This window comes from Podarcis cretensis (assembly GCF_951804945.1).
Source record: "Podarcis cretensis genome assembly, chromosome: 4".
NCBI lineage: Eukaryota > Metazoa > Chordata > Lepidosauria > Squamata > Lacertidae > Podarcis > Podarcis cretensis.
Window position 1 is genome coordinate 57,654,493 of NC_137173.1, and position 13,988 is coordinate 57,668,480.

At 42.4% G+C, this 13,988-nt stretch overlaps 1 protein-coding gene across 4 annotated transcripts in view; it reads right to left on the reverse strand.

The window, feature by feature from the left end:
• The window catches only part of LOC307215377 (cystathionine beta-synthase-like), a 39,332-nt gene that overhangs the window by 21,960 nt on the left and 3,384 nt on the right, over positions 1-13,988 (reverse strand). For 3 of the 4 annotated variants that reach the window (XM_079974571.1, XM_079974572.1, XM_079974573.1), the window contains exons 2-4: positions 2,794-3,005; positions 2,509-2,615; positions 1,773-1,907 (exon numbers count right to left, since the gene is read on the reverse strand). In XM_079974571.1, coding sequence (XP_079830697.1) covers positions 1,773-1,907; positions 2,509-2,615; positions 2,794-2,999 — 448 coding nt within the window. In that variant the 5' untranslated portion in view covers positions 3,000-3,005. Of the gene's footprint in view, positions 1-1,772; positions 1,908-2,508; positions 2,616-2,793; positions 3,006-6,030; positions 6,193-13,988 lie in introns of those variants that run through there. The other variant, XM_079974570.1, reaches the window with a different exon arrangement.

Here is a 13,988-nt window from a genome sequence, read left to right on the forward strand (position 1 = left end):
TCCAGTCTTTTCTAGAGATGCCAGGGATTTGAGCCTGAGACCTTCTGTACGTAGAGCATATGTTCTACCACTGAGTTATGACATCCCTGAAATGTATGCCCTGCCATTCTGGACCAACTGGGTACTCATACTGATAGAACAAGCCGTTTTTATATTAACAAGAAGTCTGCCTGTTTAGCCAAGTTTCTGGCTGTAGTTAAAAAAGCTTTCAAGACACTTCTAGTTGTGTGTATGGTTCTCTCCCAACACACATGGCAGTTTAGGATTACATCCTGCTTCATCTTTTCCCCAGACATCAGGGGGCAATATCACTAACCACTGGAAGGTACCATTTCAGAGATTGGCGAGAAAGCATTCAATACATTCACTGTAAAAACTAAGGCTGTTTCAACTACAAGGACAACTACCTGCTGTGAAGTTTTGTGTCCACTTGTACGTAACACAATCATAATACTCTAAATTCGGCCTGTGCAGAACAGAACCACAACAGAGCGGTCTGTGTTTTCTGAGAGTGTAGGAGAGCAAGAGGTACAGCTTAGATATTAAGAGATGCCAAACATCACACTGTTCTTTTTAACAAAAGCAGTATTGATGTTCTAATATGTTTGCGGAATTATGCAGCACTGGAAGATTCCCAAGAGAAGAGTGAAAAGCTAATCCAATAAGACTGCTTACTATTTAGGTAGGAAAAGCTATCTGTTCATATACATTGCTCAGTAATCCTTACAACGCCCCTGTGTTACAGATTAGCTTAGTCATTACAACAGATCATGGCTCTGTTCCCCTTTAAAAGCTCCTCTGTGTTCACTGATTTTTTCAGTCTTCCAACCGCCCCCTCTATTTCTTCCTCTCTGCATGACCCTCATTTCTTGATGCCAATCAGCTCTGATTTCACAGTGTCTCTCTGCAGCCAGAGGTGTCATGGCAGCTCTGGCTACCATTGGTTTAACTTCTCTGACATCACAATGGGACTTGACTGCTGAGTGTTAAGTGGAGCATCAAGGAACTTAAGAATTCAAAGGCCCTTGAACAACTTCTGATCAATTAAACCACATCATCAGTCCTTGGACACCTTGGGCTTTCAAACAACACTTTGATGTAACAGTTTCCAAAGCTTTCAGTGAAAAGGAACAGGCAACATTTGCTGTTTATATAACATGATGATGATTGGGGGGGGGCGTGTCTGACAGAGACACAGTAAAAGCTATCAAGTGAATTCAAGGCTGAATTAATGTGATTCACACAAGGGACCTTCCAGCTCATAGTTCATGTCCTTAACCATGTCCTTAACCTTATACTGTACCAGCGTATAAGGACAACTAAAGCTTTCTTCATACTTGTTTTCTCCTCTGGATGTGATATCACATTGTGTCTATATGAATGAGTAACGTTCCACAGCTCTGTTGAAAGCATAATCTAATAGAGGACTGGAAATTGTTAAAAGGAGGATGAGTTTCCTTTAAAAAAATAATGCAATTGAACATAGATTCTAAAAGGTAAACTGTTGGGAAAACTAGTTCTGACAGTGTTTCTCATTCAGTTTGGTAAACACAAAGAGCTCCATGATTTTACACAAGAGATATTGCTTGATTATCTCAATGACTTCAATGGGAGAGCTTAATGTTCTCATATCCATCATGTTGCTTCCATTTTGGGGAGAAATAAAGCCCCCAGATACCTGTTCAGCAACCCCTGTCCTATTATCCTCCTGTCTGCATTACTGCTATGCCCAACAACACACTACAATTGCTCTCACTCCCAAGCAACCGTACCTGTGTTTCCTGACGTTGGTTCGATAATGGTATCTCCAGGTTTCAGAATCCCATCTCTTTCAGCATCTTCTACCATCCTTAGGCTGATCCGGTCTTTCACACTCCCTCCAGCATTGAAAAACTCACATTTTGCCACTGGAAAGCACAAAGACTAGGTTTCAACTAGGTTTCACTTTTCCCCCTGTTTATCAAAAAGAGGGGACACGTCAGCTTTTAATGTCTAGCCCTCTTTCAGGGGAAAAATGCACCTGGCCAATTTATAGCCTCGCTGGGTGCACAAACACACATGGTGCAGCAATACCTTCCCACTTCCTTTGCACCCCGTTGCAGACAACACCCACTAATTATTCATTCGGTATCATTTTGGCACTACTAGTTTGTTTATTTAGTTAGTTCTGTACTGTGATTAGTTATATTTTATATTTCTAGGCTTCTTTTTATTGTTTCTGGTTTATGTCAATCCAGATGACATTGTCAATTGGGCAGTCTACAAATGACAGAAGTAAAATTAAAGAAATATAATTTAACACAGAAGGTGACAAAACAAAAGGCTTTTGAGATATCAGCTCTGAATCAGCCCAATGCTGTATTTCTCTTTTGAACTGGCCAGTGGCTTTACAGTCAAGCCAAGTTTACAGCAAACACTACCAAAATCCTGGCTGAACTGGTCCTTCTTGATCATTGCGACAGCACAAATGTTTGCATTTACAACTGCAGCTAACCAGAAGATACTTACAAAGTTCACATTTAAGTCCAAAGAGCTTCCCAATTTTGTTGATTCGCACCAAGGGAGTATCGCCGATCTTCTTGAGGATGTCTGGCATAATTTTTGGAGTCTCAGATCTAAACCAGAAAGACACAGGAACATAGAGCAGGGATGGGAAACAACTGTAAACCCCACAGCAATATCCACCAGCACCTGAACATGGTTTGCAAAGTATCAAACCAAATGAGCACGCTGGATTCTAACTACCAAAGCTAATCAGACCTCAGTTTGCGGTTCTATTGAATGGCAGCTTACCTTGCAACGTGGTGATGGGGCGACTCAGAAGGAGATTTCCCAAGCTCCCAGGTACACTTGCTTGGAATATCAGGCCTGATCCACTTCCTTTCCTTCTCTGGGGAGTTGCAAGGCTCCTTCTCTGGAATTCCATTGGGTGTGCAGCTGGCTGAGAAGTGGGAGCAAGCCAAGGTGTCCATCCCAGCTTCTGTGGGAAACGATGGCATTGTGACCTCAAGGGAAGAAAGGGACTAATGAAATTTTCCCTCGCCATTAGGCAAAATACAGTAATTGTCAATAAATGCAAAAAATTAAGTTTTACCACCTAAAATAAGATGCCCTTACTGTATGTAAGACAACTGATCCATCTAGCCCAGTACTAGTTACAGTCATTTTGGAAGTTGAACGGAATCCGTTCTGGAAGTCCGTTTGACTTCCAAAACGTTTGGAAACCAAAGCACAGCTTCTGATTGGCTGCAGGAAGTTCCTGAAGCCAATTGGAAGCTGCGCCGGACGTTCAGGTTCCAAAGAACATTTGCAAACCGGAGCACTCACTTCTGGGTTTGCGGCATTTGGGAGCCAAAACGTCCAAGTACCAAGGCATTCAGGATCCAAGGTATGACTGTACTCTCATAGGCAGTGGCTCTCAGGCAAATGCCTTTCCCATCACCATCGAGCTGGTACCCAGTCCTTTTTTCAGCTGGGGAATCCAAGGTTAAACTCTGGGACCTTCTGCATGAAAAGCATATGCTCTAACACAGAGCTGTACCCTCTCCATTCCTGATAACGATTCTCTCTCACACACCAGGAACATCTCAGTAAATTAAGAGGGGGGGGGCACCTTCCACAGCTTTTACAAATTCTAGACTAGTTCATCTGGAATTCATTTCCCTACCTTGGTTCTGATCGCACGATCCCAATATTGAACAGAACAAAAGAACACCGCTGCTGGCCCATGTAGTCCAGCATCTTGTTCTTACAGTGATTAACTTGATGCCAAAACTAGAAGCTCCAAAGCAGAACCTGGGCACAAACAGAACTCACCCCAGAGACCCAGCAGTGGAGGTAGTGCACAGCCATCATGACAAGGATCCATTGATCACCTGAGGCCCCATGAATTTCTCTAAACCCCTTACTACATCTTGTGACAGTGAGTTACATAGATAACTAAGGACTGCGTGAAAAAGTATTTCTTTTTGTCTGTCCCCAAATCTCTGACCTTCAGCTTCACTGGATGATCCTAGGTCTAACAGTATGAGGGAGGAAAATGTCTCTCTGTTCACTTTCTCCACACCAGGTAGTGTTTTATGTGGTGCTGTGGGTTAAACCACAGAGCCTAGGACTTGCCAATCAGAAGGTCAGCGGTTCGAATCCCCGAGATGGGGTGAGCTCCTGTTGTTCGGTCCCAGCTCCTGCCAACCTAGCAGTTTGAAAGCACGTCAAAGTGCAAGTAGATAAATAGGTACCACTCCAGCGGGAAGGTAAATGGTGTTTCCGTGCGCTGCTCTGGTTCGCCAGAAGCAGCTAAGTCATGCTGGCCACATGACCCAGAAGCTGTACGCCAGTTCCCTTGGCCAATAAAACGAGATGAGCACCACAACCCCAGAGTCGGTCATGACTGGACCTAATGGTCAGGGGTCCCTTTACCTTTACCATGTCCCCCAGCCTCCTTACTTGCCCTAAAAATGGCCAAATGTTGTAACCTTTCCTTTCAGCTCCCATGATCATCTTGCAAATTGTCCTATAATATGACTTATGTGACCTGAAAGAAAATGTTATTTCCCTTATTATACTACACACAGCAGGCAATATTTTTCTCCAAGATCTCAGGAAACAAGAGGTTAAAAGGCGCAGTTATATCCATAAACAATCAACAGCAATATTAAAGCCTGAAAGACTGGAAAATCTAGAACTAGAAACTTCAAGTGTACCAGGAAATGCTGCCCCTGGACAAATAATAAAGTGCACAAAATACTCCCAAGCAAGACACTACTTGGAATTTTCTAGAATTGGTGCATTTCTAGAGATTGACTCCATAATTGTCAGCAGACATTGATAATTTGGAGGCATCCTCTTCTCACTACCTCTCAACACCCATTTGCGCTGATTCAGAAGCAAGATCACAGAAGGCTAGTATCCTTCTGTCATAAAAGGGCCCCCTTCTGCCAAGGAGGAGAAGTTGCAACCTTAAGCGCAAATTTTACCTGAATAGATATTTGCAGACCCAAGTCTTAGAGCGACAAGGAACAGGATAGGTGAGCCTACAAATTCCTAAATTCCAGATCCACTAAAAAGCTTCTGCATTGGCCTACATAACGGTTTGCCAGACTAAACTGTGGGGTGTGTGAAGTGAAATGCTTTTACAAAGCGGCATTTCACTTGAAGTTTGAGACTTCTTTCTCTACTGCATTCTGAAGAACCTTCATATTCTCCCTAGTAGGTGACCAATCATTTAGCAAGTAGAGCATTAGCCCACTGGGAGCCATCTTGAATCCACTTCCAGCACTTGTCAGTCATTAATTATAACATTTATGCAAATGTAATCAGAAAAAAGGCTTTGCAAAGGAAGCAGGGGAAAGTTTATTTATTATTTCCTTCTCATATAAAGCCACTAGCTTATCTCATAAGTGGCCTTCATGCTTTGCCCTACTTCACAGGCCAAGTCTAAGAAGTGAGGGAGTAACTGGCCAATTTGAAGAAGCCTTACGTCAGGCATTTTCCCATGGCAACTCCCCTTCTTACCTTAAAATCCCCAGATGAACCTCAACATGAAACAACTTTTGGACAATAGATGGCAATAGATGCTAGCATCATACAGTAAAGTAGTGCATAAGTGTATTGTACTTAGAATTAAGACAGCCTTTGATCATACACAGCATTGAGATCCTTGTGGAATTATCACTGGGGTGTTCTAGATAAGGGGGTTGCCAATTCCAAAACCAGAGCTCTAGATTAAAGCTGTTGTGAAAGACCTTGAGCTTGCTTTGTAGCAGGGTGATTACTGAAAAAACAAACTTTCATTTGCTTTGCCTGGCATACTGTGTCCCAGCTTGCTCTTTTGGATAAGAATAAAAAAGTCCACAACTCTTATAGAGTAAAGAGGGGAGGGAAGAGACCTTTTCTAGCATGATGGTCACATTCACTTCTGGGCAAATATTTGTGGGCCAGATTCTAGTGGCAGGGCAGGGTCAGAGGAAACCGTAGGTGGAACAACTGATGTAAATTTTCCCTCTGAACAACAGGCTAGTTTACACACACTTCTGTATCTTCCATCCAGAGAAGCACGAGACATCACCCAAGTTCAAGGCTACACTCTAGCCAAGCAAAAACACCAGGGTGCAAAAAGGATCCAGTGGGGGGGTTGGTCTGGGGAGTGTTCAGAGGGCCAGAGAGAAAGAGAGGCACATTCAGGGCCCACACCTGATGCTCCACACCTTGGTTAACATTAACTTGCCAGCTGCCAAAAGAATAGTGAGACAGTTTAAACTGGCACAAGACATTCTGTTGCCTGTGGTGAGACACACCTCACCCCATCATATTCTCTCTATACAGAAGCACACTAGACTGGCAGTTGAATCGTACTTCAACATTTGTGAAAAGTCTTATTTTGCAATCACTGGCTGTGATTATCAGTTAAAACATCTGGCTAGTTCAGATGGCAACCTTGAGCTAGGTTAAGAGCTCTGAGAACTTAAAGAAGATAAGTCCCTTGACCCAGGGACCATCCACATATATATTGGCCTATTCTTACCCCTTTTTCTTAATGGTGACACTGACTATTCATAACAATGGAATATTCTTCACAACTGTTGAGCAGGGCAGAGGGGTGGGGTAGGTGGAGACAAGTGACAACAATTAACTATCATGATGTTCTCTGTTCCTGCTGCACAGAAAAAGCATTTTGGTTCCTGAAATTCATTCTGATTATGCAGATAAAATGTAACTGATAGAATTATACGAGATGTCGTATGAGTGTGTGAAAACAGTCTAGATCCAAGGATCCCCAGGCATGCACCTCCAGATGATGGAGCTGTCAGACACCATCCTGGCACCCAGGTATCTTCACTTGGTCGCAAGTGGCTGATAGGTGCAAACTGTGCCTGGCTCATTTTGAATACAGAGCATCAGCCAAGGGTTTTTAAGGAGGAACTGGGGGTAGATATATCCCATTGCTCCAAATGGGCAAAGACAGGCACAGAAGTCGTAGTTAGTGGGGAGTATTGCTGTATATCACTTGCACATTAGGAGCTGATATAACCGGGTTCACTAATAAATAATTAAAACGCAGTTCTTTGCCCTCATTGGTCCAGGTGCAGGACAATGTGCTTCCATATATACCTGTAGCTCTCCAGATTTTGTTGGATTCCAGCTCCCATCATCCCCAACCACTGGCTATGCTGGCTGGAGTAATGGCAACTGGACTCCAGCAATACCTGGAGGGCACCGGGTTCCCCTTCCCTGATATAGACCCTTCTATATCCATCTTCTGTTTATGCCCTACAACTTCCATGGCAGTTGCAAATGATACTAGGAAGATCTCAGTTACTTCATAGTAATGCCTTATGTGTGCCAAGATTATGCAACACCCACTTGAGTGGCATTCAGTGTATCAGTGTACAGAAGCCGGTCATCACACTTTGCATGACATTTATAGCCTTAAGGGTGTGTAATCTCAGCTCCACTCATAGCATGGGTCTTGCCAAACAGATTTGGGATATCTATTTCCTAAGGTTAATCAGTTATATTAAGGAGCCTGGGAGTCGTTCCAAAATCTTGTTGGTATTTACGATATCATCCTGGCACTGCATGCAACGCTCTGTGGCAAGAAGTAGCAATGTGGAAGCAGGGGAGAGAAACAAACTGGGCTGGCGGGGAAGAAGAGAAATGAGAAATTAAAGCATTTCCCTTCCCTCCACTGTCCTGGGGTCCGATATATAGAAAAGTGTGAAACTGTACAGGAAAAAGGAAAAGAAACAGCCTGCAAAACTGTCACCTGACTGCTGGGCTCCCAGGACAGCTCACTCAGCATGAGACTCTTAATCTCAGGGTTGTGGATTCGAGCCCCACATTGGGCAAAATATTCCTACATTGCAGGGGGTTGGACTAGATGACCCTGGTGGTCCCTACCAGGTCTATGATTCTATGATTAACATCAGACTGGGGGAGGAGGGAGCAGCACTGCAGAATCTACCTATTGATGCAGCTAAGATTGCAGCAACTTTTAGTGCCTCCTCTCCTTGAACTTTTCCATCTCACATCTTAGGTACATGCTCTGTTAGAACAAACTGTAACTAAGAACTTGAAACTGTTAAATTATTTCCTCCTGCCTCCCAATCCATGTTCACTTTGTTCTGTGTCTTTTAAGATTGTAATCCTGAGGGCGGCATCCATCTCTGTCTCTCTATGTGAGAATCCTTAGCTGCTTTGGGAGTACAGTGTTACCTCTGGATACGAACGGGATCCGTTCTGGAGCCCTGTTCATATCCTGAAGTAAACGTAAGACACGACTGTGCATCTGCACGTGCCGCGTTTCGCTGCTTCTGCACATGCGTGTGTTGTCATTTTGAGCGTCTGCGCGAGCGGCGAAACCCGGAAGTAACGCACTCCGTTACTTCTGGGTCGCCGCAGAGCGCAACCCGAAAATACTTAACTTGAAGCTACTTCAACCCAAGGTATGACTGTATTTCTTGGCTAAAAGAGTGGGATTTTAAATACATGTAATTGAACTCCTTCAAAAATATGTGTCCGATGCAAAGGTCTGCACTGAGGTAATAAAGTGCTTTAGAAATAAGATACATAGGTATAGGATTGGGTATAGTGTCTTGACAGTCAGACATGTGAAAATGATCTCAGGATTGCAGCTGGTCAGTGCTGAACATGAGTCAGCAGCGTGACACAGCTGCAAAGCGGCTAATGCGACAGCAGGCTGGGTTAACAGATTGTTTCCAGGACACACAAAGTAATAGCTGCACTTTATTCTGCTCTAGTCAGACTTTGCCTGGAGAACAGTCTAGTTCTGAGTGATGCATTTTTAAAATGATGGGATGGGTTCAGACAAAGAGAACAAAGATGGTCAGGAGTTCAGAAAACAAGTCTCTATCAGAAAGGAACTGTGTGTGTCTAGCACAGAGAAGAGAATCATAGAAAGACAAGCAAATCATAACATGTAGCTGAGGGGCTTTAATAGGGAAGGGCGGAACAAAAGCCTCTATTGCTGATCACACTAGGGATCAACTTGTGCTTTAGGTTTGTGTGGCAGCAAGTCAGCAAAATGGCCCAATTTCACTGGACCTTCAGTCTCTGCTAAATTCAGCACAAGGCCCATGTCAAAAATTAGTAGGTGAGTAGTTTAACAGGCCTGTCCCTGCTTGTAGGAAAGTATTGCATCTGAGACAAAAGTGATAGGTAGGACTTGCTCTGATGTGCTAGTTTTATGTGCTGGGATTTTCAAAATTTCATTGTTGGGGGCCGTCCCAAGATGTGATTTCCCATTCTGCATCTTGGAACAGTACAGCTTGAATTGAATTGTGTATCCCTTTAAACCAGAGCTTTCTGAACTGTGTGTTGCAAGACGTTAGTGTGTCGGCTGCAGTGTGTAGGTGTGTCACGCGAACACACCCCACGCTCCTCCAGGGGCTGGAAAGGGAACAGTTTAACCTCCCGTTTCCTAGTAAAACTGAATTACTGTGTCGCGAAATGATGCAAAACTGAATCACTGCAACGTGAAATGATGCATGTCTAAAAAGTGTGTCACCAACATGAAAAGACTGGAAAGCTCTGCTTTAAACCTTGGGGTGGAGCATGCTTCAGCAGAAACGCTTATGTACCAACCACTCCTCCTCGGAAATGGAATTCGCCTTGTGTGGCTGTATTTATTTAAGTGGTGCATCACAAATTCAGTTCATTGTGGAAGAAAATCACCTGCTTTCCATTTCTAGAGAAAGTCTCAAGTCAAAGCTAGCCCACAGTTGACTCACAGATGTAACTCTGGTAGTTTGATAAGAGGACTTCTCAGACCTTGAAAACAATATTGGGCTCTGTTATGACTGGAGAGGGTGTGCCCAGAAGAAAAGCTTTACACACAAATCTCCTAAAGATAATAACACATGATAGAACACTGCATTCTGGAATCATTTGCAGGTTGTTTACCTTAAATCCTCCTTGTTTTCACATGTTAAATACTTTTTATGCACAACTGCTCTCAATAATTATGTGTTCTTCATGTCCTAAAGCAGGGGCTGGCCAGATTGCTATCTCCCTGACCCTTTATGGGCCAACTTTGGCAGGTGGGTGAGGAACATTGGCAAGGGGGCTGCTTATGGTGGGTATCAGTATGCGGTGAGTTACGGCACCAGTTCCATCAACCAGAGTGGGGGTGGGGGTATCGTTGAAAAACAGCTTAACAAACTTACAAAAGAAGCTCAACAACTGTGCTTGCAACTCCCCCCCCCCCCAAAAAAAACCCTCAACAACTTTCTTAATTGTTAAATTTCTTTTCTTTTCTTTTGGGTTCTTTCTCTTTTTTATAATTTTTTTATTTGCATTTTATAAATTTCCATCCAATTATTCATTTAATCCCACATACAACAAATTGTGACTGTTTTTGACTTCCTCCAGCGTCTCTGACAATCATCCATATTTATACCTTTAATGCACATTCCTTTCTTTCGTATTGCCATTATTCCTCCTTACTCCCATTATTTCTAATAAACAATACTTATTTTTATTTACAGTGCCTCTTTAAATCCCACTAGCGTTGTGTTTACTCCACATATATTTTTCAGATAATCCACAAATTTTCCCCAGTCCTCGATGAACTTTTGGTCTTTAGTATATCTGATTTTCCCAGTTAATTTATCCAATTCTGCATAGTCTATCACTTTTGATCTCCATTCTTCTATCGTCGTTCCATCAACCAGAGTGGGAGGGATCGTTGAAAAACATCAGTTCCATCAACCAGAGTGGGGGGGATCGTTGAAAAACAGCTTAACAAACTTACAAAAGAAGCTCAACAACTGTGCTTGCAACTCCCCCCCCCCAAAAAAAAAACCCCTCAACAACTTTCTTAATTGTTAAATTTCTTAATTTTGGGCTCCCAAAAATAAGGGTCGTCTTATACACTGGATTGTGTTATACACGGAAAAATACGGTAGAGCTGATACAAGCCTGAACTTTGCCCAGCCTTGGCCTATCTTTGTAAAATATTTTAGTTGGGGTTTTTTAATTCTTCTGTTACCCCTACAGGTTCACTTCCCTAATATAAGTAAAATGAGAAGAAAAGCTTTTAAGATAATTTTGTGGGGGAAACCCCAGATCACACATCATGTAGCAAAGATGCTAATTGGATGGGAAGCTGGGCTTCATTTGTCTAGAGGCAGGGCAAGGCAAGTTAGCACTAGTGGACCATGGAGGCGTGAAGAAAACCACAAGCCTGCTGCCAGGAACATTTCGGGGTGGAGGATTCAATTATATGGCGCCAAAAGGATGCCATTTCATCACTCTTCCATGCAGAGGGTTGGGGGCAGCCTGTTTGAGTTCATAACTTTATTCTAACAAGACTCCCGCCCCAGGCTTCAAGCAAGCTCTGCATGGGCCTGCTTCCATGTTACCTTTCCATGTTCCTGGCCTACCCGTTATGAGAGCTGTCAGAAAAGGTGGGCAATTTGATGCCAAAAATCTAATGGCCCCTTAGCAACTTCAGATATTTCACAATTAATAAGGCCCTCAGATTAAGCCACACATTTCAAAACGGACTCCAAAATCCAGCAAATCCTTAATTTTTAAAATTAAAAATCTCAATAATACTTTAACTTTCCTCAGATTCGAATGAGGTCAGTGATATGGACTCCGTCACTGTCACTTTCCAGTTCAACTGGATGTTCCTTCCTTCCTAGGAGGTGAACAGAACTAGAAACCTGCTCTTAGCAAAGTTGTGTTTATGAACATTTTGGGTAGAGGTTTCTCCATTGCAGTGCCAAAAACTACAATAATGTCTTTAGGTAGGCCACTGGACCCTCAGGGTCTGAAACCCCAACGCCTAGATCATCGGGGGTTTTTAAATTTGTATCATTTGGGCTTATTTTTCTGGCAGAGACACTGAGAGGATGATATTTTAACAGGTCTTTTAATTGTCTTTGTTTGTATGCATTTGCATAAATGTTGATTTTCCCATTGCTACATGCCACCTTGAGCATGACTCGTGTGCTCCAAGTAACTGTCAATAAATCTCCAGGATAGCAGAAGTGCTGCAAAGCACCTGATGTCAATATTTTTAAAATACAGAGCCAGGGTATGGTATATTGACATAACTGGAATTTGCAGAATCAATATATTAAGCAACATCCTGGCATTCTCAAACATCACAAGGCAATCCCTATCTTGATGACTTGTTTACTAGTTTGCTAAGCTATCAGGGGATTGAGAGGGAAACAGGATTTCTACAGAAAGTAATCAAATGGTTTCTATTTACACTCTGAACAACATTATTATTATTATTATTATTTGCACTTTGTAGTCATTTCTTTTTACAAAATGGAACTCAAAGTGACATACAAAGGAAAAGTAGCATGTAAATTAAAACCAACAGAAAACTAAAACATGCTTAATAATAATTAGTTTAATAATGATGATAATTTTATTTATACCCCGTCCCCCGTCCATCTGGCTGGATTGCGCCAGCCACTCTCTGACCATCTTTTCAAATATGAACCGGCAATTTCAAGTGCAAAAAGCCTGTGTGCGTACTCCCACACTTTCACGCAGGTACACCACCTACAAAGCTTACCTCATTTTATGGAGGGATCAACTCTGGGTGAGAAAAGGGACAACAGACATGCTCTGATGGGTATTCAAAAAAAGCTTACCTCCCTGAACTGAATGAGGCAGCCCACCCACCTAAGGACTTTGATATATGTATGGATAGAGAGAAAAGTCAGAAGTTCAGTACAGCCCACTTTGGAACAGTTATTGAAAAGACAGGGCCAGAAGTGACTTTTACAGTGTAATGCTGCAACAGTAGAAAGAACCCTGATCTTTTGGCACACAGAAACTACTACCAGAAAAACAAAATACAATTCAATCAATTTGTAGTGAAATCATGTGACTATCTTGAAAGCCAAAGTTTGACTTTACTCAACAGTGAGATTTCATAAAAAGGGCCTCACCAGATGTTGAGGATTCCCCATGATGGGTTTTTCATGATGTTATCAGGACTGTTATACCCAAGCTTAACCTGAGTCAACAGTGTGATGCAGCAGCCAAACAAGCTAATGCTATTTAGCTGCATCAAAAGAAGTATAGTGTCCAGATCAAGGGAAATAATAGTACCACTCTATTCTGCCTTGGTCAGACCACACCTGGAATACTGTGTCCAGTTCTGGGCACCACAATTTAAAGCCATGGTTCTATGAATACCATTTGTGCCCGCAAAGCTCTGAAGTGACCACACTGCTGCATTTGTAATAGATGCATGCTCCTATTAAATATTCTGCTAAAATCCTGTGACTTTTCATAGCACACATGTTCTGGGGGCTTTGTTGTTGTTATAGCCCAAGACTGCTCCTCCTGGAGGCAAGAATGCAATAACACTGGGGAAGAACTGCAGAACAACTAATGAAGCAGAATAAAGGCCCAGGAGAAATCCACTATTAATGTACTACTGTGTTGATGTCACATTGCAGAAAACACCCACAAAAATAAACAAACAGCAGTCTGGAGGGGCCCAAACAAAAGCCAAACACACCCTAAAGCATCTCGCCAGCAAGCCACATTACTTATCAAAGGATTTAAATTATCAAAAAAGAACCAAATCCTGTTCAACCTTGTTTTTTCAGCCTCATCTTCAAACCTTGTGTATATCTATGTCTTATCTTTACAACGTTGAAGATGGCAGTTATATTACCTTTCATATATGAATGCTTGTTGGCATAAAGACAGCAATTACACGCTCTTGCCAGAAAGTGAGTTACCACAGAACAAAACCACAGCACAAAACTCTTTGGACATGCACAACCTATTAATAAAGTATTTGAGCTAAGGTGTCTTGTCTATCGCTACATCTACTGGTACAGGCAATTAAACCCACATCTAAGTATTTGGAAAGTTATGCCTAAGATAGAATTCCCTTAAACAGCTACAATAATCATACAAACATGTTCCATCAACTCATGAAACGATTTCACAGAATACCTATCATCCCTTCCACTCAAGACTCGGAT